The following is a 21,282-nucleotide window of genomic DNA, read 5'->3' on the forward strand; positions in this document are numbered from 1 at the left end:
TATAATCTAAAACAGGTTTGCCACGGGCTCTGGCCCTGTGGGACTACAACAGATCTTCAATCTGTCTTTAAGCCCACAGTCCGTAATGAGAGAAGGAGCATTTCACTGGTTTTATAATGAGCCTGCTGGTAGCTGCTGACATGTGCACAGTTTCTAGAAGCTGTCCTAGTTCAGCCAGAGTTTGTTGTAGAAGTAATGTACATGACGAAAAGTGGCTAGTTCACAAGGATCAACCGATGACTGCTGTCCTATCAACCTTAGTCATCTAATGAAGAAAATGTTTTGTCAACAGAACATATGAACCGCAAACCACAAATAATTTAATTTCAAGGCTCTTACTGTATGTGCACACAAAGATGTTCGCTCTCTCTTTGTGTGCTGTCGATTTTACTGAATAGAAGGACAAATTTGAGATCAGAATTTAACATCCACAGTGTAAAAACTAACACTTTTCAAAGTTTTGACAAACTAACACCCCTAAAGTGTTGGTTTCCTAACACTATGGGTGTTGCAAATTCTGACTTAAATGTTTTGTGTTATGGAATAACACATGTAGTGTTACAGTATTTTGGGGGGTAGATGTTGTTTTAACACTTTAGGGTGTAAAGCCTTGTTTGTATATTTCCCAGCATGCCTTTTTTGAGTGAATTTGAGAGACACCCACCTATGGCTGTGTTTGTTAGTGACAGACATGATTGCTGCATTCAATAACTTTTAGTCCTAACACCTTCACCAAGTGACTATCTACAGTAAATGGATGCATTTAAATGAAACGTTTATGACCATATATTATACATTTGATAAGGCCTTTAGTTATGGCTTAGTTATCCTCACCATTGTGGTCTGAAAATACTGGCTCATGGGCCACATCAGACTTTCAAGTCACAATATATGCTGGTTTGTGAAGTGATTAGTAATTCCTATTGGAATCCAGCCAGAGGGAGGAAATCCAACAATTGGAATATTGTATCACCCACAACCTGCATTCAGAATGACTGCTATGGTGAAGGATTTAATAACAATCTAAACTGTAATAACCATCTCAGTAACAGGTGCGATCAATCAAACCCCTTACAGATTGGATTAGTTTAGAAACGTTTTATTTATTTATCTTTGTATAGTATAAGATCAACGAATCAATCAATGTGCATGCAGAAACAAAGGTATTGAAACAAACTATTCTAAGAATCAACTTTCAACAAAGCATGCTGGCAAATATGATAATGAGGCCCCTCCCACATTTTCTTTCACTCAGAGAAATAGTTTAGTTTACCTGGCACTGTTTACAAATACTAACTTTTTAGCATTTGTGGCACAAATCCCATTTAAGTCATGGCCCCGATGTTAGCATTTTTCAAGAATCATGTGAAGCTCACCAAAGTCACTTATAGACACTAAAATGTTAGCATTTGGAAACAGCGCCAGCTACTGCCAGGGAAACTAAACCAAATCATAGATTGCTGTCATACCTTGTCCATAGACTGTTTACAGGGTAAGGAAACCAATGTGTCATTTTCTAATTTGGGTGAGCTATCCCTTTAAATGTCCAAGCTAACCTATAAGAGGAAATGCTTTTCACTCCTGAATCATATTTATACCTACAATGGTGTGTTTTCTTCCTGATACTGATGAAGGAAATGAATCTTAACCCCCTTAGAGACCAAACAAGAAAGTCAAATAACCCAAATAACTATTGGAATTTCATATGATCCCACGTAATTCTTAGTTATGAAAACAACCTGCCCCCCCCCCCCCCCCCCCCCCCCCAGCTCTGTTGGCATGGTTTGCTGCTTTTTTCAGCTTATTTTCAGTGGCTGTTGGTCTGTGCTTCCATCCTTAAAACAAAAAACACAAAACCTAAGGCTAAGATGTCATTTAAAAAATTGCCTAATTGGGTAGTTTGAAAGTTGCAAGACAGCTACCCCGAGTCACTTCTTTCTAATTTCTCCTCCTTTAACAATTAACATGCAGGATTGATTATGAGATTATTATGATCAAGGAATCAATTTAAAAGGGTTCTAGAAGAGGTACACATTTCTGTACATAAATGTTCCTATAGCTTTCCATTTCCCTGGAGGTTTGTGTCAAAGGTGATCAGGTTACAGTACATGTCGTTGGCCTGCCATTCCCACTAAATGTGACCAGATGTGACTAGCATGGGCAAAGTGTGTTTAGTGTATCCTAACATATGGATAATAGACTGGGAGCAATCTCTTCAGCTAGCCTATACGTTTTAGTCTAGTATCCACCCAGTGTCCCTTATTCCTTTGCCAGATACAGTATGGTAGTAGGGACACTAGCAACAAAAATTCATGACATTTTCCAAGCATCTCTTTCTAACTGACTGAAAATACAGTGACATAAAGCCAGTACGTCTGGTAACCTTCAGGGTTGAACGGCTGTGTGTTTTGGCAAATTCTAGCTGACAGACTGGAGTGGACATTGATTAACCCGTATCCATCATGACTTTGGCTGAATGCTGATGAGGAGGAGCGTGTGTCTGTCCTGTTAAGACAGGATGGTGCTGTAGTGCTTAGTGTTTAGTGAGGTGGAGGTCTGTGTTACACACCTGCTCTAATCAGTCAGACATCTCATCACTGCTACTAAGAGAGCTGTATTGATCCCTGACATTGAACAAGCTGTATGTTAACAAATGCAATTGCCAAAGATGATTACTTACTAGGCTTACTGCACTCTAATTGTGTTTGTGTGTGTGTATGCTGTGCGTACGTGCGTGCGTACGCATGTGCTGTGTGAGAGGGCTCGTCTGACAAAGAAAAAAAACATACAGCGTGTGTGTCAGTGTTGGCCCAAAGGTATGAGGTTTGCTGAATGATCCCTGAGTTTTTTCCTGAACTTAACATTCTACATTGTGGCTAGCTTCCAAGCCCCCATAACACCATTTCTACGACATGACCACAGACTCATCTAGGTCTCTGTGTTTTCCCTTAAGAGCTTTTGGGTTCTCGTTCAGGGCCCTGCTTCCTGTTCTCTTGTTCCTGTCCTCCTCTATAACCCCTCCTCTGTTCCTTTTGTTTTGGGGGGCGATTCAGGCACTCATCTGGACTTAATTTTCTTAACTGCTATTTAACGGATGCATCCTGTGTGTGTGTGTGTGTGTGTGTGTGTGTGTATGTGTATGTGTATGTGTGTGTGTGTGTGTGTGTGTGTGTGTGTGTGTGTGTGTGTGTGTGTGTGTGTGTGTGTGTGTGTGTGTGTGCGCGTGTGCGTGTATTTTTGCACGTGTGCATGTCTTAGCCTGCATGCTCATGGGTGTGTACTAAGTGCAGTACATGTTTCAGTGTCCAAATGCAAGCAGAACTCAAGAGAAACAGAGGATATATGGACATAGCTGCCCTTCTATCATGTATGAGAGTACTGTTCCGGACAACTGTGTGATAACGCTCTCCATAGCCCATGTGTTGTAAGACCTTAAAACAGGTTAACATTCACAACGCCACAGGGCCAGACGGATTACCAGGACGTGTACTCAGAGCATGCACTGACCAGCTGGCAAGTGTCTTCACTGACATTTTCAACCCAGTCTGTAATACCTACATGTTTCAAGCTGACTACCATAGTCCCTGTGCTGAAGAATGCCAAAGAAACTTAATGCTTTTATTTTACTTTTAAGTTGACTGAGAACACATTTTCATTTACAGCAATGACCTGGGGAATAGTTACAGGGGAGAGGGGAGGATGAATGAGCCCATTGGAAGCTGGGGATGATTAGGTGGTATGAAGGCCAGCTTGGGAATTTAGCCAGGACACCAGGGTTAGCACCCCTACTCTTACAATAAGTGCCATGGGATCTTTAGTGACCACAGAGAGTCAGGACACCCATTTAACATCCCATCCGAAAGACAGCACCCTACACAAGCCAATGTCCCCAATCACTGCCCTGGGGCATTGGGATATTTTTTTTAGACCAGAGGAAAGGGTGCCTCCTACTGGCCCTCCAACACCACTTCCAGCAGCATCTGGTCTCCCATCCAGGGACTGACCAGGACCAACCCTGCTTAGCTTCAGAAGCAAGCCAGCATGGTCCAAACACACCAACATAGTCGTGAAGAGTGCATGACAACGCCTCTTCACCCTCAGGAAGCTGAAAAGATATGGCATGGGCCCTCAGATCCTCAAAAAGATCTACAGCTGCTTTAAGAGCATCCTGACTGTCTGCATCACAGCTTGGTATTGCAACTGCTTGGCATCCGACCGCAAGGCACTAGAGATGCTGGCGCGTACGGCCCAGTACATCACTGGGGCCAAGCTTCCTGCCATCCAGGACCTCTATACCAGGCCGTGTCAGAGGAAAACCCTAAAAATTGTCAAAGACTCCAGCCACTCAAGTTTTAGGCTGTTCTCTCTGCTACCACGGAGCGCCACGGAGCGCTAAGTCTGGGACCAAAGGGCTCTTGAACAGCTCTACCCCCAAGCCATACGTCTGCTAAATAATTTGTGTATAGTTAACCAAATAGCTACCCAGACTATCTGCATTTTATTTTTGACTCTATGCACACACACTGGACTCTCCCCACACTCTCACACACACTGACACTCCAACACATACACACACACTCACTCACACATTACATGTACACACAAGCACACATTCGCCACACACACACGTACACACTTCTACACTCATCACATACGCTGCTGCTACTGTCTTATCTATCCTATTGCCTAGTCACTTTACCCCTATCTATATGTACATATCTACTTCAATTACCTTGTACCCCTGCACATTGACAAAGTACTGCCACCCCATGCACATAGCCAGGCCATCATTGCTCATTGAGCATTTATTCCTTGTGTTACTATATATATTTTTTGTATTATTATAATAATCATTTTTGTTTGCATTTGAGATGTTGTGGATCTAAACGTGAATGTTGTCTCTTGCTATTTAGAATATAATTTGTGGTGAACTGTTTATCTGCTGTGAAGATATCTTTACTGAGGCTACTGTTCAAAGCATGCCGTTATGAAAATATTTTCAATAGAGACTCAAACACACCTTCATTGCCAGTCCCCATCTTCCTGTCTGAGATTCTCGTCTAATCACTTCAATTACCAAATATTTCCTTTCCGCTCTGAAGCTGTCTTTGAAAAGCTCAAGTAATTTAGTACATACACATTGGAAAGTGTCCTCACTTGGTCAGTTCTCAAAAAGCTATAATGAATGCAGTATCTGCACTTGAGATCATTCATGAGAGCTGTGTGCTTATCATATTAATCCAAAGGAAATACTACTAAGTGATTATAGCTAACCACTGAGAAGAATATTGGATGCATTCATGTCCTTCTCGTGTTTTGCCATGCAACACCTATATTACAGAGGTCAATGCCCTCTTCTTGGTAAGTGAATAACTATGTCAAAGTAAGCCATAACCTGCTGACACTATTTAATCTGCATTATACCATTTAATCTTATTAAAATGGAGCCTTACTGTCACTGGTGGCACACTGGTGGATTACTGGCATACTCGGCATTCGTGTTGAGTTTGAGCCAGGAAAACACAGTAGGCTAAACAATGGAACAACAGAATCCAATCTAGAAGGAAATTACCCAAGAAGACCACACTCCAACAACAAACATACAGACATATCTAATCTGTTGATAAAAGACATGTGAAGTCGGGTTGGAAATGGGTGTTGCTGGGTGTGATATCCCCAGATGCTGGACGGTGAGAGTGTTGCTTAATCATTTGACCTTCTGACCCCTGACCTTCCAGTGTGCTGAGCCTGCCCTTTCCAATGGCATTGTTGCCTGACTGATCTCCTAATGGCATTTATTGTCATGCCCCACTTCCACTCTCTGTGACCATTTGGAATGATGGAATAGGAGTGCAGACATGATGTTCCATGGGGGAACTATGGAGTCTGCATCATGTCAGTGTAATGATAAACCCTGTCCTTACGTACACACACACACACACTGAGGGAAGAGAAAGCAGAGGAGTTATTGTCTAGTTATGTGAGCCTCTGCTCCAAGTCCACCCTGCATGTGTGCCAGACAGGCTGTCACTGTGCCCACTGGCTAATGTCACAATGTTCCCATTCATCCATACAATAATCTTTCCCTATCTTGATTTATGTCAATACAGTTATATATATTTTTTAATTTATTTAACCTTAATTTAACTAGGCAAGTCAGTTAAGAACAAATTCATATTTACAATGACAGCCTACCCCCCTGGCCAAACCCTCCCCTAACCCAGACGTTGCAGGGCCAATTGTGCGCCACCCTATGGGACTACTGAACACAGTCAGTTGTGACACAGCCTGGGAATTAACCAGGGTCTGTAGTGACGCCTCTAGCACTTCAATGCAGTGCCTTAGACCACTGCGCCACTCGGGAGGCCTAAATCAAGAGAGACTCTTGAAGAAACTAAATACTGTCAAAATTGATTTGTGCCTCTTGCATAGCGATTAAACCCAGGGGGCTATAATCTATGATATTGCTAGTCTTGGCTGTTGATTTATTTTTCCTGTTGATAAATCCTCATTGGTCTCTAACTGTTGGCTGCTTACTGTACGTGACTGTGGAGAAAGAATCCCCCTGTTATATCTGTCAGTGTATTACCCATGCTTACCTTCTTCAGTCTGCCACTCCTGGTGCCAAGGAAGGCCACGCTGTAGCCGTTATAGACGTAAGAGATGACTGAGGTCAGCCTGTCCCTGGTCTCAGTGTACACAGTCAGGCCAGATACCAGCTGGGAGCCCCCCAGGGGCTGGTTGATGTCCAGCCCACAGAAGTGATCATCGATAGGCACAGGCTGCAGAGAGGGATGGGGAAAGACGGGGAGAGATGGGTGAGACGACAGAGAGCAAGAGAAGGTGTAATAATCTTCTACTGTAATAATCTTCACATTTGTTACCATGGTATTCAAAGTTAGCGACTTCAAAATATATTGGGGCTGTTAAATTTGTCAACAATGCCAGGAGAGTGTGTTTGTTGATCATTTTAATTGCTCTTGGCAAACATGAAAACACTATGTATTTGGTGCCGGTTTCTGTGATTTTAAATCGCTAGATCTGACATCACACAAACACACAGTCCCAGAGATGTCAGCTTTTGATTTAGCATCAAAGAGGCTCACAAGCTAAGCAGTCCTGCTACAGTACATCTAGCACAACCCACCTCAAACCTCCACTAATGGCCTGTCAGGCAGAATAGAAATCTCACTTTTTAGGGCAACACATTTGTACTTTAATTTCTTGCACCTCTCGAGAGAATCTCTTCTTTCTCCTGCACTGGAACAGTGATGATAGGGGTAAGAGGCAGTATGAGACTATTGTCGAAATGGGTGGTTGTGTGAGAGTTGCTGAATAGCAACCTTGATGGATGTCCTTGTTACCTGTTTTTCTGAATGCTGAGATACTCCTATCATACTGAATAACAGAAAAAGGGAGACAGAGAGAGAAACATAGAAAGAGAAGGCTGACTTCAATTTTGGACGTTTGAAACGGTCCTGAGAACGCCTTCCTCTGCACTCACCAAAATAATACAAATAAATAACCCAGCACTGGCGCTAACTCATGATGCTGCGCCACGCAGGGAGAGCCTACACCTCTGAATGGTATAAAAGCCGCACATAAAACTCCTCTGATTAGAATTATAAATTAATCTCCCCCACTTACTTCTCTGTTGCTCTTGTGGAATATAAAAACGTTGAATGGGACTCTGTAACTGGATTTTGGCTACCTTGGGGCCTATCAACTACTGTTGGTGTAATCAAGGCTGTGGGGTAATCAAAAAGCTTTAAATATTAAATTATCTAACCTGTCACCTTCACTGTCTGAATAATGTGTCTGTATGCCACATCAGAGGAGCCAGTGCTGGTCAGCCCCTGGCTTGCTGGATGCTAATGAAGGGACTGGTTGCAAAGCCCTCTTCAGGTAGCTACAGGTACCTACCGCCTTGGTGCACTGCACATCCTTTCCCAGCAGCCAATGTAGTTCCAGGTTGCCCTCTCCCTGGTAGCAGGATTGCAGGCGCTCTTTGATGCGGGCGTTAATGTCTCGTATGGTAAAGATACACAGGGCTGAGTTGTCCAGGGGCTCGTGGTACTGCTTCTGGCCCTTGGTGAACACAGCAAAGAGGACGTCATCCTGGGCACTGATGTTGAGGGACCTGGCCAGTACTTTCCCTGCCTTGGACAGGTGGGCGCCCTGTAGGAGTTGATACTCCTCTCCCTTGTGTACACAGCCCACTGGCAGTGACACATAAGAGTGGAACTTCCTGTCCCCTTTGCAGAGGCGTATGATGCGGCTTGTGTAGAACAGGTCACCTGGGGAACTGCCAGCAGGCATCCCATTCTCTGGGGTTTCTGGCTGCACGGTCAGGAAGTAGACAAAGTTCCCGCTGGCAAAGCCGTAGATGTAGTAGATGTCAAACCGCGGGACCAGAGCTAGCGTGTCAGAGGGGATCTTAATGAGAGAGGATACAAAGTCAGTGTGGAGCTCGTAGTCCAGCATGGCAGATGACTCTGGGTCACGGGGCAGCTTACGACTGGAGATGGTAGGGAAGTAGTCCTGCTTCCCACCCACGGCCGTGCCGATGAACAGGGTGCCGTCCTGGCCCTGTGAAGAGGGCACAATGACCCCATACGTGGTGCCTGTTTGGTTGACACTGGAGAGGTAGTGCTCTTTCTTGTGGGTGGGCTCCACCAGGATAAACAGGTCGTCCTGTCGCATTAGCTTACAGACGCCTTGGTAGAGGCTGCCGCAGGCCAGCAGGCGGTTGTGGGAGTAGTCTATGAGCAACAGTTTGTTGATGTTGTCAGTGGAGGCCAGGGGCTCAGAGCAGGGCTGCACTATAAGAGGAGGGTAGCAGGCCTTGTTGTCGTACTCAGGTCCTGTGTCATGGGAGACCAGGAGGGTCAGGTTGGCAGATAGCTTGTAAATCCGGTTCACAGCACCAACATAGAGAGCGCCAGTGGTCTTGTGCACAATCAGGTGGTTCAGGGTCCATTCCCTTCTCTCTGACTTGAAGGTGTTGAGGGACTGGGACTGGCCTTGTCCCATTGCTAGGGAGATGGGCATCAAGACCAACAGCCACCACGTCAGGGACCATGACTGCCCCTTAGTACTTCCACTGTAAATGCATCCTATATCCAAGCACATCCCCATCCCCATAGGACTTCTAAGAGATGGCAAGTCCAGACTAAATGTCTAGTGCTGTAGGGTAGGAATGAATAAGACTGTTCTCAGTCAGGCTGTACTCTAGTTGATATCCGCAACAATGGTCTTCACATTATCCTGAAACAGAAAATAAATGGTTTGGTTTAGTCTTGATGACCTAGAATACTTTGAATGATTTAGAAACAAATCAAAGGTGTTATAATAAACCTTTCATAAATTATTAGTAAGGACTCATGAAATAGGGTTTTATTCATATAAGGTTTTGGTTCAAATAAATATATGAATAACCTCCCTCCAATTTTACTAGGTTGACATTTTACAGTGACAAGAGTTTTCCATTATAAAAGACAGGGCTAAGAAGAGATACAGGCCAAAGACAGAACAAAATCACACTGATAAATACCATCTTGAAATGGTTTCACCATTGTTGTTCTCTCCCACTCTGCTTTCTCAGACACAACATACATCAACAGAACATGTAATTCCAGTAATCACTTCACAGGAGCAGTGTAGATCTCCATCCCCATTGCAATCAATAAAGAGTGCCAGATTAGCAGGAGAGGTCTCTCTGCTTTCCCTATCTGCAGGGGTTCATTATCTCTCTGTGATGACCAGGGAGGTCTGTAGCCTATTACTTCAACAAAGCAGTGACAAACAGTGACTCTGTGCTTTACATACTGTTTAGACAGCAAATTAAATAGGATCCAAATGTATTAATTATGCTTACATATTTCCAGATGCCTGTTTTCTTTCCTTCCCTCCCTCTTGTTCTCCTAAATGGTTAAATCCTCCAGGAATTAATCACTCTTTCCAGGACGTCTGACATTCCTAAATTAATCAGGCCTTTTGGCGGTGAATCATTAAGGATTCAGAGTCGGACAGCATCAACCCTTTCATTTTCCCTTTTTTTTACTTCATTAGCATATTTTACTTCAACCAGGGGACAAACAATGGCCCTAGAATACTGCATGGAATGGATGGATGGATGGATGGATGAGTGGATGGATGAGTGGATTAGAGAAAGGAGAGTGAAAGCCTTGTAAAAAAAAATCTTTATTCATGACTTTCTTTCTTTTCACAATCTATTCATCATGTGCTGTATGCTTTGAGTTTGCATCTGTCTAAATAAATAAAAATCTCACACCGATGAGATAACCTGGTTAGTAAATTTGGACCTGGAGAACAAATTGCACTTTTACCTTTTTTATATGACTCCTTATTAATCTACGGTAGGGAACATTGATCACAATGAGGTAGAATTGTTGGCTTCATACATGCACTCACTTCATCCCAGTCCATTATAGTAGTAATAAAAGTGCCATGCGCGGAGGAGAGGACTGTAAATTAGGAGCCCACATCTGCGTGCACCCGCTTCTTTTGTCTGCGTCCCAGCAGCTCTAGAGACTTAGCCAAGCTGTCTCTCTAAGGCTGTGTTGCCGCCACACGCCACATGCTCTGTCCTGTCTGATGCCAGACCAATAGCTCTCTACTGTAGCCTCACTGCTTCACAAAACATTCAACTTCCCAGTGGAATGGTACGGAAGCCCCTGACCAGCTCAAAGACTTTAGCTTGGAGACAATTGCCTTCTTTCTCTGTCCCAGGTCCCCTTAAGATAGGAAAATAGATCATTTAGCTCAATGAGACTTCCTGTTTAGAATAAAGTTTAAATAAACATTGTAATTTGTGTCCTCGCAGTGGACAGCAGTGGCCATGGCTGAACTCCATTGCTACCACTAACAGGGTGTCCGGCAGGGTGTGTTGTGTAGGAGCCAGGGATGGAGAGGACAGACAGGACTGGAGGACTGACACGGTGGTGTCTGGGTTTTCTCCAGCTCCACTCCAGCATCTCCTCTCCATCTGTCCCTGCCTCAAAGACGTCAGGGGGGAAATCACTGGAGTGTCCCTGTTTCCTCTTGTCCCTTTGGCAGGCAGACACTCTGTGTATTCTCTCCCTGTTCTCTACAACATACAACACATATCCTATTATATACTCACTCTCAAACTGATGACAATTATACACTGGTGTACAAAACATTAGGCACACCTGCTCTTTCCATGGCTGACTGACCAGGTGAATCCAGGTGAACGCTATGATTCCTTGTCAATTGTTAAATCCAAATCCAATTTTTAAGCCTTGAGACAATTGCGACATGGATTGTGTATGTGTGCCATTCAGAGGGTCAATGGGCAAGACAAAATATGTAAGTATCTTTGAATGAGGTATGGTAGTAGGTGCCAGGTGCACCGGTTTGTGTCAAGAACTGCAATGCTGCTGGGTTTTTCAGGTTCAACAGTTTCCCATGTGTCTCAAGATTGGTCCACCACCGAAAGGACATCCAGCCATCTTGACACAACTTTGGGAAGCATTGGAGTCAACATTGGCCAGCATCCCTGTGAAACGCGTTAGACACCTTGGAGATATCCATGCCCCAACAAATTGAGGCTGTTCTGAGGGCAAAAGGGGGTCGGGGGCACAACTCAATATTAGGAAGGTGTTCTTAATGTTTTATGCACTATGTACATACTGTCACCGGTATTGCTGCCCTGTTATGTTGTCATCCTGTCGTCATGCAGTTATTTGGTTGTAATTCATGTCAGCTACAAATTTAAGGCTGGATGTTAGAAGGAAAATGTCAAAACTCTCTATATCCAGATAAAAAAGAAAATGTGTCATTGCCCTTGCAGGCTGTACTGTGCAGGATCCACATAAAAGTTAAATCCTGTGGCCCCTGGGAGGGAGAGCAAGAGATGCTAACTCCCGACAATGCCTTTCTCACGTCTGCATAATGTACACTCTGAAGAGGGCTAGAAAATTCCGGATTTTCTGAAAAACCAAATCAAATCAAATCAAATCAAATTTTATTTGTCACATACACATGGTTAGCAGATGTTAATGCGAGTGTAGCGAAATGCTTGTGCTTCTAGTTCCGACAATGCAGTAACAAGTAATCTAACTAACAATTCCAAAACTACTGTCTTATACACAGTGTAAGAGGATAAAGAATATGTACATAAGGATATATGAATGAGTGATGGTACAGAGCAGCATAGGCAAGATACAGAAGATGGTATCGAGTACAGTATATACATATGAGATGAGTATGTAAACAAAGTGGCATAGTTAAAGTGGCTAGTGATACATGTATTACATAAGGATACAGTTGATGATGTAGAGTACAGTATATACGTATGCATATGAGATGAATAATGTAGGGTAAGTAACTTTATATAAGGTAGCATTGTTTAAAGTGGCTAGTGATATATTTACATCATTTCCCATCAATTCCCATTATTAAAGTGGCTGGAGTTGAGTCAGTGTCAGTGTGTTGGCAGCAGCCACTCAATGTTAGTGGTTGCTGTTTAACAGTCTGATGGCCTTGAGATAGAAGCTGTTTTTCAGTCTCTCGGTCCCAGCTTTGATGCACCTGTACTGACCTCGCCTTCTGGATGATAGCGGGTGAACAGGCAGTGGCTCGGGTGGTTGATGTCCTTGATGATCTTTATGGCCTTCCTGTAACATCGGGTGGTGTAGGTGTCCTGGAGGGCAGGTAGTTTGCCCCCGGTGATGCGTTGTGCAGACCTCACTACCCTCTGGAGAGCCTTACGGTTGAGGGCGGAGCAGTTGCCGTACCAGGCGGTGATACAGCCCGCCAGGATGCTCTCGATTGTGCATCTGTAGAAGTTTGTGAGTGCTTTTGGTGACAAGCCAAATTTCTTCAGCCTCCTGAGGTTGAAGAGGCGCTGCTGCGCCCTGCTGATTGAAATTTTAGAGCCCTAACTCTGAGACTTTCCTGATCTAGTTTCTATTCTGATATGTATTTATTTTATTTAACCTTTATTTAACCAGGTAGGCAAGTTGAGAACAAGTTCTCATTTACAATTGCGACCTGGCCTAGATAAAGCAAAGCAGTTCGACACATACAACAACACACATGGAGTAAACAAACATACAGTCAATAATACAGTAGACAAATAAGTCTATATACAATGTGAGCAAATGAGGTGAGATAAGGGAGGCAAAGGCAAAAAAAAGGCCATGGTGGCGAAGTAAATACAATATAGCAAGTAAAACACTGGAATGGTAGATTTGCAGTGGAAGAATGTGCAAGGTAGAGATAGAAATAATGGGGTGCAAAGGAGCAAAATAAATACAGTAGGGGGAAAGGTAGTTGTTTGGGCTAAATTATAGATGGGCTATGTACAGGTGCAGTAATCTGTGAGCTGCTCTGACAGCTGGTTCTTAAAGCTAGTGTGGGAGATAAGTGTTTCCAGTTTCAGAGATTTTTGTAGTTTGTTCCAGTCATTGGCAGCAGAGAACTGGAAGGAGAGGCGGCCAAAGGAAGAATTGGTTTTGGGGGTGACCAGAGAAATTTACCTGCTGCAGAGCGTGCTACAGGTGGGTGCTGCTATGGTGACCATTGAGCTGAGATAAGGGTGACTTTACCTAGCAGGGTCTTGTAGATGACCTGGAGCCAGTGGGTTTGGCGACGAGTATGAAGCGAGGGCCAGCCAACGAGAGCGTACAGGTCGCAGTGGTGGGTAGTATATTGGGCTTTGGTGACAAAACGGGTGGCACTGTGATAGACTGCATCCAATTTATTGAGTAGGGTATTGGAGGCTATTTTGTAAATTACATCGCCGAAGTCGAGGATCGGTAGGATTGTCAGTTTTACAAGGGTATGTTTGGCAGCATGAGTGAAGGATGCTTTATGCGAAATAGGAAGCCAATTCTAGATTTAACTTTGGATATGAGATGTTTGTGTGAGTCTGGAAGGAGAGTTTACAGTCTAACCAGACACCTAGGTATTTGTAGTTGTCCACATATTCTAAGTCAGAACCGTCCAGAGTAGTGATGTTGGACGGGCGGGCAGGTGCAGGCAGCGATCGGTTGAAGAGCATGCATTTAGTTTTACTTGTATTTATAAGCAATTGGAGGCCACGGAAGGAGAGTTGTATGGCATTGAAGCTTGCCTGGAGGGTTGTTAACACAGTGTCCAAAGAATGGGCAGAAATATACAGAATGGTGTAGTCTGCGTAGAGGTGGATCAGAGAATCACCAGCAGCAAGAGCGACATCATTGATGTATACAGAGAGGAGAGTCGGCCCAAGAATTGAACCCTGTGGCACCCCCATAGAGACTGCCAGAGGCCCGGACAACAGGCCCTCCGATTTGACACACTGAACTCTATCAGAGAAGAGGTCAACCAGGCGAGGTAATCATTTGAGAAACCAAGGCTATCAAGTCTGCCGATGAGGATGTGGTGATTGACAGAGTCGAAAGCCTTGGCCAGGTCAATGAATACGGGTGCACAGTATTGTTTCTTATCGATGGCGGTTAAGATATCGTTTAGGACCTTGAGCGTGGCTGAGGTGCACCCATGACCAGCTCTGAAACCAGATTGCATAGAGGAGAAGGTATGGTGGGATTCGAAATGGTTGATAATCTGTTTGTTGACTTGGCTTTCGAAGACCTTAGAAAGGCAGGGTAGGATAGATATCGGTCTGTAGCAGTTTGGGTCAAGAGTGTCCGCCCCTTTGAAGAGGGGGATGACCGCAGCTGCTTTCCAATCTTTGGGAATCTCAGACGGCACGAAGGAGAGGTTAAACAGGCTAGTAATAGGGGTTGCAACAATTTCGGCAGATAATTTTAGAAAGAAAAGGTCCAGATTATCTAGCCCAGCTGATTTGTAGGTGTCCAGATTTTGCAGCTCTTTCAGAACATCAGCTGACTCGATTTGGGAGAAGGAGACATGGGGAAGGGTTGTGTGAGTTGCTGTGGGTTGGTGCAGTGCTGTTGACCGGTGTAGGGGTAGCCAGGTGGAAAGCATGACCAGCCGTAGAAAAATGCTTATTGAAATTCTCAATTATAGTGGATTTATCGGTGGTGACATTGTTTCCTATCCTCAGTGCAGTGGGCAGCTGGGATGAGGTGTTCTTATTCTCCATGGACTTTACAGTGTCCCAGAACTTTTTTGAGTTTGTGTTGCAGGAAGCAAATTTCTGCTTGAAAAAGCTAGCCTTGTCTTTTCTAACTGCCTGTATATATTGGTTTCTAGCTTCCCTGAAAAGTTGCATATCACGGGGGCTGTTCGATGCTAATGCAGAACGCTATAGGATGTTGTTGTGTTGGTTAAGGTCAGTCAGGTCTGGAGAGAACCAAGGGCGATATCTGTTCCTGGTTCTAAATTTCTTGAATGGGGCATGCTTATTTAAGATGGCGAGGAAGGCTTTTTCTTTTTAATAACCAGGCATCCTCTACTGACGGGATGAGATCAATATCCTACCAGGATACCCCGGCCAGGTCGATTAGAAAGGCCTGCTCGCTGAAGTGTTTCAGGGAGCGTTTGACAGTGATGAGTGGAGGTCGTTTGACCGCTGACTCATTACAGATGCAGGCAATGAGACAGTGATCGCTGAGATCTTGCTTGAAAACAGCAGAGGTGTATTTAGAGGGCAAGTTGGTTAGGATGATATCTATGAGGGTGCTTGTGTTTACGGCTTTGGGGTGGTACCTGGTAGGTTCATTGATAATTTGTGTGAGATTGAGGGCATCAAGCTTAGATTGTAGGATGGCTGGGGTGTTAAGCATGTTCCAGTTTAGGTCGCCTAGCAGCACGAGCTCTGAAGATAGATGGGGGGCAATCAGTTCACATATGGTGTCCAGAGCACAGCTGGCGGCAGAGGGTAGTCTATAGCAGGCAGCAACGGTGAGAGACTTGTTTTTAGAGAGGTGGATTTTTAAAAGTAGAAGTTCAAATTGTTTGAGTACAGACCTGGATAGTAGGACAGAACTCTGCAGGCTATCTTTGCAGTAGACTGCAACACCGCCCCCTTTGGCCGTTCTATCTTGTCGGAAAATGTTGTAGTTAGGGATGTAAATTTCAGAATTTTTGGTGGTCTTCCTAAGCCAGGATTCAGACACGGCTAGAACATCCGGGTTGGCAGAGTGTGCTAAAGCAGTGAATAAAACAAACTTAGGGAGGAGGCTTCTAATGTTAACATGCATAAAACCAAGGCTATTACAGCTACAGAAGTCATCAAAAGAGAGCGCCTGGGGAATAGGAGTGGAGCTAGGCACTGCAGGGCCTGGATTCGCCTCTACATCACCAGAGGAACAGAGGAGGAGTAGGATAAGGGTACGGCTAAAAGCTATGAGAATTGGTCATCTAGAACATCCGGAACAGAGAGTAAAAGGAAGTTTCTGGGGGCGATAAAATAGCTTCAAGGTATAATGTACAGACAAAGGTATGATAGGATGTGAATACAGTGGAGGTAAACCTAGGTATTGAGTGATGATGAGAGAGATATTGTCTCTAGAAACATAATTGAAACCAGGTGATGTCATCGCATGTGTGGGTGGTGGAACTGAAAGGTTGGATAAGGTATAATGAGCAGGGCTAGAGGCTCTACAGTGAAATAAGCCAATAAACACTAACCAGAACAGCAATGGACAAGGCATATTGACATTAAGGAGAGGCATGCTTAGTGGAGTGATCATAAGGGTCCAGGGAGTAGTGAGGTTGGTTGGGGTCACAGCGATTCAGACAGCTAGCCGGGCCATCGTTAGCAAGCTAGCATAGGATGGAGGTCTGTTTTTAGCCACCTTGTGTGTTTCCGTCGGTAGATTAGTGGGGTTCTGTGTGGTAGAGGGGATCAATCCGAATGGCAAAATAGATATAGTTATAGTGACCCAAGAAAAATTGTCCGATAGACCTATTCAGATAGCAGCCGATAAGACAGCTAACAATTAGCTGGCCGCAGATGGGCGTTCAGGTAACATCGCGACGGAGGGGCCAGTTGGATAACTCCCTCGGGCAGATAACGTCGGTAGGCCAGTCGTGAAGGCCCGGTGGGGCTCCGCATCAGCAGTAAAACGGGTCTGGATAGGTGATTGTAGCCCAGAAGTGGCTGATGGAACTCTTCAGCTGGCTAGCTCCGGAATAATTGATGTTTGCTCCGGGATCAACGTTTTCCAATAGTCACACGGATAGCAGCTAGCTAGCTGGGAGATCCAGGAGTAAATGTCCAGAGCTTGCGGTTGAAATCCGGGGATATGGAGAGAAAAATAGGTCCGATATGTTCTGGTCTGAGTCGCGTTGTACAAAACTGGCGATAGCTTTTCGAGCTAAAGGATAGCTGATGACCACAAACCGTGTTTAGCTGAATACGAACGTTAGCCAGTAAACTGGCTAGCTTCTGGCTAGCTTCTGGTTAGCTTCTGACTAGCTTCTGGTTAGCTTCTGGCTAGCTTCTGGCTAGCTTCTGCTTAGCTTCTGGCTAGCTTCAGACTAGCTTTTGGTTAGCTTCTGGCTAGCTTCTATTGTGGATTTCAGATTTGAGGTAAATAATACCTTTTTTTTTAATTGGTGAGGCGGGTTGCAGGAGATTGTTTTGAAGTTGAGTTTTTAGAAAAGAAAATATCTAAAAGATATGCGAAGAAAGATGTAAATATATATATACATACACGACAAGACGAGGACAAAGGACGCCTGACTGCAATGCCATCTTGGTACACATGTGGTTATATAATAACATACTGTATTCAGTTGGTCTTTGTAAATATAATGAATAGCCTTAGCCTAGTGAGTCTCTGGGCCCTTCTACAGGATTTACACACAGGTGTGAGTCGTAGCTCTGTTTTATGATGGCTTCAGGGCAATCTGGTTTGTCTCTATGCAGCATTTAATTGTTGTACATGCAGAGAGTGAATTCCATTAACAGGTTCCGCAAGCAAATGGATTGTCACTAATCATTTTTATCCCCCCAGGAGTACACCCCATTTCAAACTCTATATTAAGCTCCCAGTTTACAATATCATGGAAGACCACCTTGAGTTGCTGTGTTCAGTGGTTTGGGAAATCCAATATTTTATTCTAAGTCATTCCAATCCAAAATCATATGACAAACTTCAGTGTTATGAACCTCAACATAATTTGCTTTAAGATGTTAGTTGCGCCTCAAGTGTTGTGCCTGTGTCTGTGAAAAATGATAGGTAATCCCTCAATTTTAGTTCCGCAATACAGAGACCTTCAGTGTTGTGAAGATCAAGTTAAACATAACAAGGTGGGCGAGAAGCAGGAAGTAACAGCAGCCCATCTATTTATTTTCTTCTCGATTCAGTCTCGTCTGAGGCGTGCAGTAATGCTGCTCTGTTTACCCTAGATTGTAGAGACAGCATCTTGCTGGCTGCAGCCCTCCCTGCTGAATACACTGCCTCGTCAGTCAGATACGCTCCTGCCAACCCCAGCCTCAGCCCCAGACGTGACTCATTCACACAAACTCATAGAATAACATGCTCAGGCCTCTGGCTACGGTGGCGGGCACCAATCTGAGTCAAAATTTCGTGCCACCATTTTTAATTTGACCTTAAGAACCCCACCGAGATCCACAGGGCTGTGCCTATGTTTTCAGCATGCATTGGGGTGACATTCTGGCATAAACTCTGCAGTGTCTTATTATGTGTGATTCATTGGAGGGTAACCGTCTGTAACCATACATAAACATGAACTAAAATGATCACAGAAATATATCTCCTTCTCCCGCTTTATGCACTTCATGCACAGTGCTTATTGTACTTTATGGCTCGGTGGGGCCCAATGCGTTCCATTTGCAGCAGCCTTTGAGGCTCCTGCTGGTCACAGGCTGATAACATGTGAGAAGATTGGAATCAGACAGACTCTGACACCATCTTTCAGGCTGCAGGACAGACACAATGTTCTCACACTGAGTCAACAATAGAGTTGTGTTATTACATCAGATGTGATGAAAATGGTGTGTCTTGTGGCCTTGTCTGATCAGGCTGGACAAAACAGAGTAATAACACAGGTTGGAGGCACAGGGACAGGAGTGTACAGATATAGGATCTTCATTGGACCAATATTTTCACAGCAAAATGATCCTGCAGCAACAGGATTTGAACAGGTTTAGGCCTTGATGTTGCTTGATCGATGGTTAGGCTATTAGCTGGTCAAAGGTAGGCTACATGAAAAGTACAATACTGTTAATATAACGGGTGTTAGTGTGGGTTTTCAGTGAATTTTTGTAAATCATGAAACTCATCTGCATATTTTAGCAACAAGGACAAACAAAAGAGTGATCAAATTAACATCTGTATGTGATCTGGTCATATCAAACCTGCACTGCCTCCAGAGAATTGCTCAACATCAATGTTCCCCACTTCTAGGTTTTAGGGTGGAATATCAGGGGTGTTGACAAAAACATTACAAAGCCATATACCCATAAAGATATCTTCATTCCTTCTAGAGCTTGTCAATGCATTCTGTTCGGTATATTGTCATGTGCCACACTTCTAGGTTAGTCACAATGGGACACTGCAAAAATGTCTCGCACTCAAAATGGCACTCATTTAATCATTGGCTAAATCACAAAGCCTGATGGGATACCTTTGTCGTGGGGTCTGCCACAAATCCATGTGGATGAGTCATGGGGGGAGGGGAGAATTGTACACGTCACACATGAATGAACTGGGAGGGCGCCAGCCCCAACAGAACTTGACTTCCAAATGAATAAATGAAAGCAATTAGTAGATCTGTTTACAATGATGCGGAGACAGAAGTAGGTCATACGTGGTGGAGATGGGGGGGAGAGCGAGCCAGAGCCGGAGGCTGACACTGGTACCTACAGTGATGGGAAGAGGAATTAGGACATGAAAATGCCGTCTTTGTTAACGATGACTTTTAAACGAATGTCAGATTTAATCACATGGGACCTGTGGGGTTTATGGTAAAATAAATGTTTTGTGATCACTCCTCCGTGTCTTATTTGTGTTCTCATTGGAGGGCCAGGCCCGGGGCTATGGATTCTGCTTTTATTGGTCTTCTTACAAACCCACATTCAGCTCTAAAATGGCTATAATGACATATGGATGTTCATTTAAACCACTCAATACTGTGATTATTGGATAGGCATACAAGCAGTGAATTCTACAATTTAGTGACCATATCCCTCTTCAAATAAATTCAAGCTATTCATAATTTTATTTGATAGCATAGTTTGTTGGATTGTTTGCTATACATAATATAATTTTTATATAAATTGTGTTGTTCAGTGAACAATTCTCAGATTGCTAGCTTTAGAGACCAAGCATTAAGAATGATGGCAGGGTAGCAGAGGACGTTTATGGGAAACCATAAAACAGCACTCTATCAATCTAGAATGGTATACTCATAAAAAAACACAGGGTGGTGAACCAAGGTTGTGGAAAGGAATCTCTTCAAGCATATTGCCAAAACACAATCAGTGACCTCTTGACAATGCATGGCATTATGCACAGCGATAAAATAGACATTTCTGCAACACTGCAGAATTCTGGGTCCGCATGGAAATATAGAGCATCCCAATATTGCCATAGTCAGATTCATTCATAAATTAACTTCCCTGGGCTCTGTCTTCCATACCTTTCACTGTAGATCTCTACTGGCTCATTGTGACTTGAAACAGGCTTTTGAATCAGGGAGTGCTCATGTTGTATGTACTGTATGATGACAATCAAAGGGGAAAGTCAAAGTGACCTGTGCAGCCCAAGTGCAATACCAGGTCTTCTATAATTCAGCATTCAGTGAAAGACAGAGACGCACTATGTTCTGCTGTAGCCAGAGCACGTCTGTACGCTGCTACGGCACGCCCATTGGTAGTGACTAGAAACAGAACAATGGGAAGAGTAAAGCTACTAGTGCACTGTTGGAATAACAGCTGATGGGAATGTAGAATAAGGCCAGTGAAATACAAGCTCTCTTCTCCAGTGTGATTGGGACAGGGACAAGAAACAACTATAGAGTTCTGTTTGGAAGTGTTCCCTCAGCTAGATACTCAGACAGTTTTGTGCTGGTACAATATGACAGTCTGTTTCTGCCATGAGTTCATTTTTTGGTATTGCTTACGACATCCTACAGTTATTGTAACTGCCCCTGTAGATCAGGTATGACTGTATAGTTCGCTATACTGTGTAAGGTTTGTTGGCATCAATCATTCAGGATAGAAAAGTGAAAGCAGTGCAGACGTTGCTCTCTCAACTAATAGACAGTAGACTTCCATATACAAAGTAGGCTTCCGGGTACAGAGTACAGCATATGAGGAGGAAATAACATACACAATAGAACGAAACACATGAA

The 21,282-nt window shown here is 43.9% G+C and overlaps 1 protein-coding gene across 1 annotated transcript in view; it reads right to left on the bottom strand.

Moving 5' to 3' along the window:
- Window positions 1–21,282, bottom strand: part of LOC139413439 (plexin-A2-like) — a 57,203-nt gene that overhangs the window by 31,095 nt on the left and 4,826 nt on the right. The window contains exons 2-3 of the mRNA XM_071160826.1: window positions 7,924–9,267; window positions 6,600–6,782 (exon numbers count right to left, since the gene is read on the bottom strand). Of these exons, the coding sequence (XP_071016927.1) occupies window positions 6,600–6,782; window positions 7,924–9,144 (1,404 nt within the window). The 5' untranslated portion in view covers window positions 9,145–9,267. The remainder of the gene's footprint in view (window positions 1–6,599; window positions 6,783–7,923; window positions 9,268–21,282) is intronic.

The sequence above is a fragment of the Oncorhynchus clarkii genome, chromosome 7 (assembly GCF_045791955.1).
Source record: "Oncorhynchus clarkii lewisi isolate Uvic-CL-2024 chromosome 7, UVic_Ocla_1.0, whole genome shotgun sequence".
Classification (NCBI taxonomy): domain Eukaryota; kingdom Metazoa; phylum Chordata; class Actinopteri; order Salmoniformes; family Salmonidae; genus Oncorhynchus; species Oncorhynchus clarkii.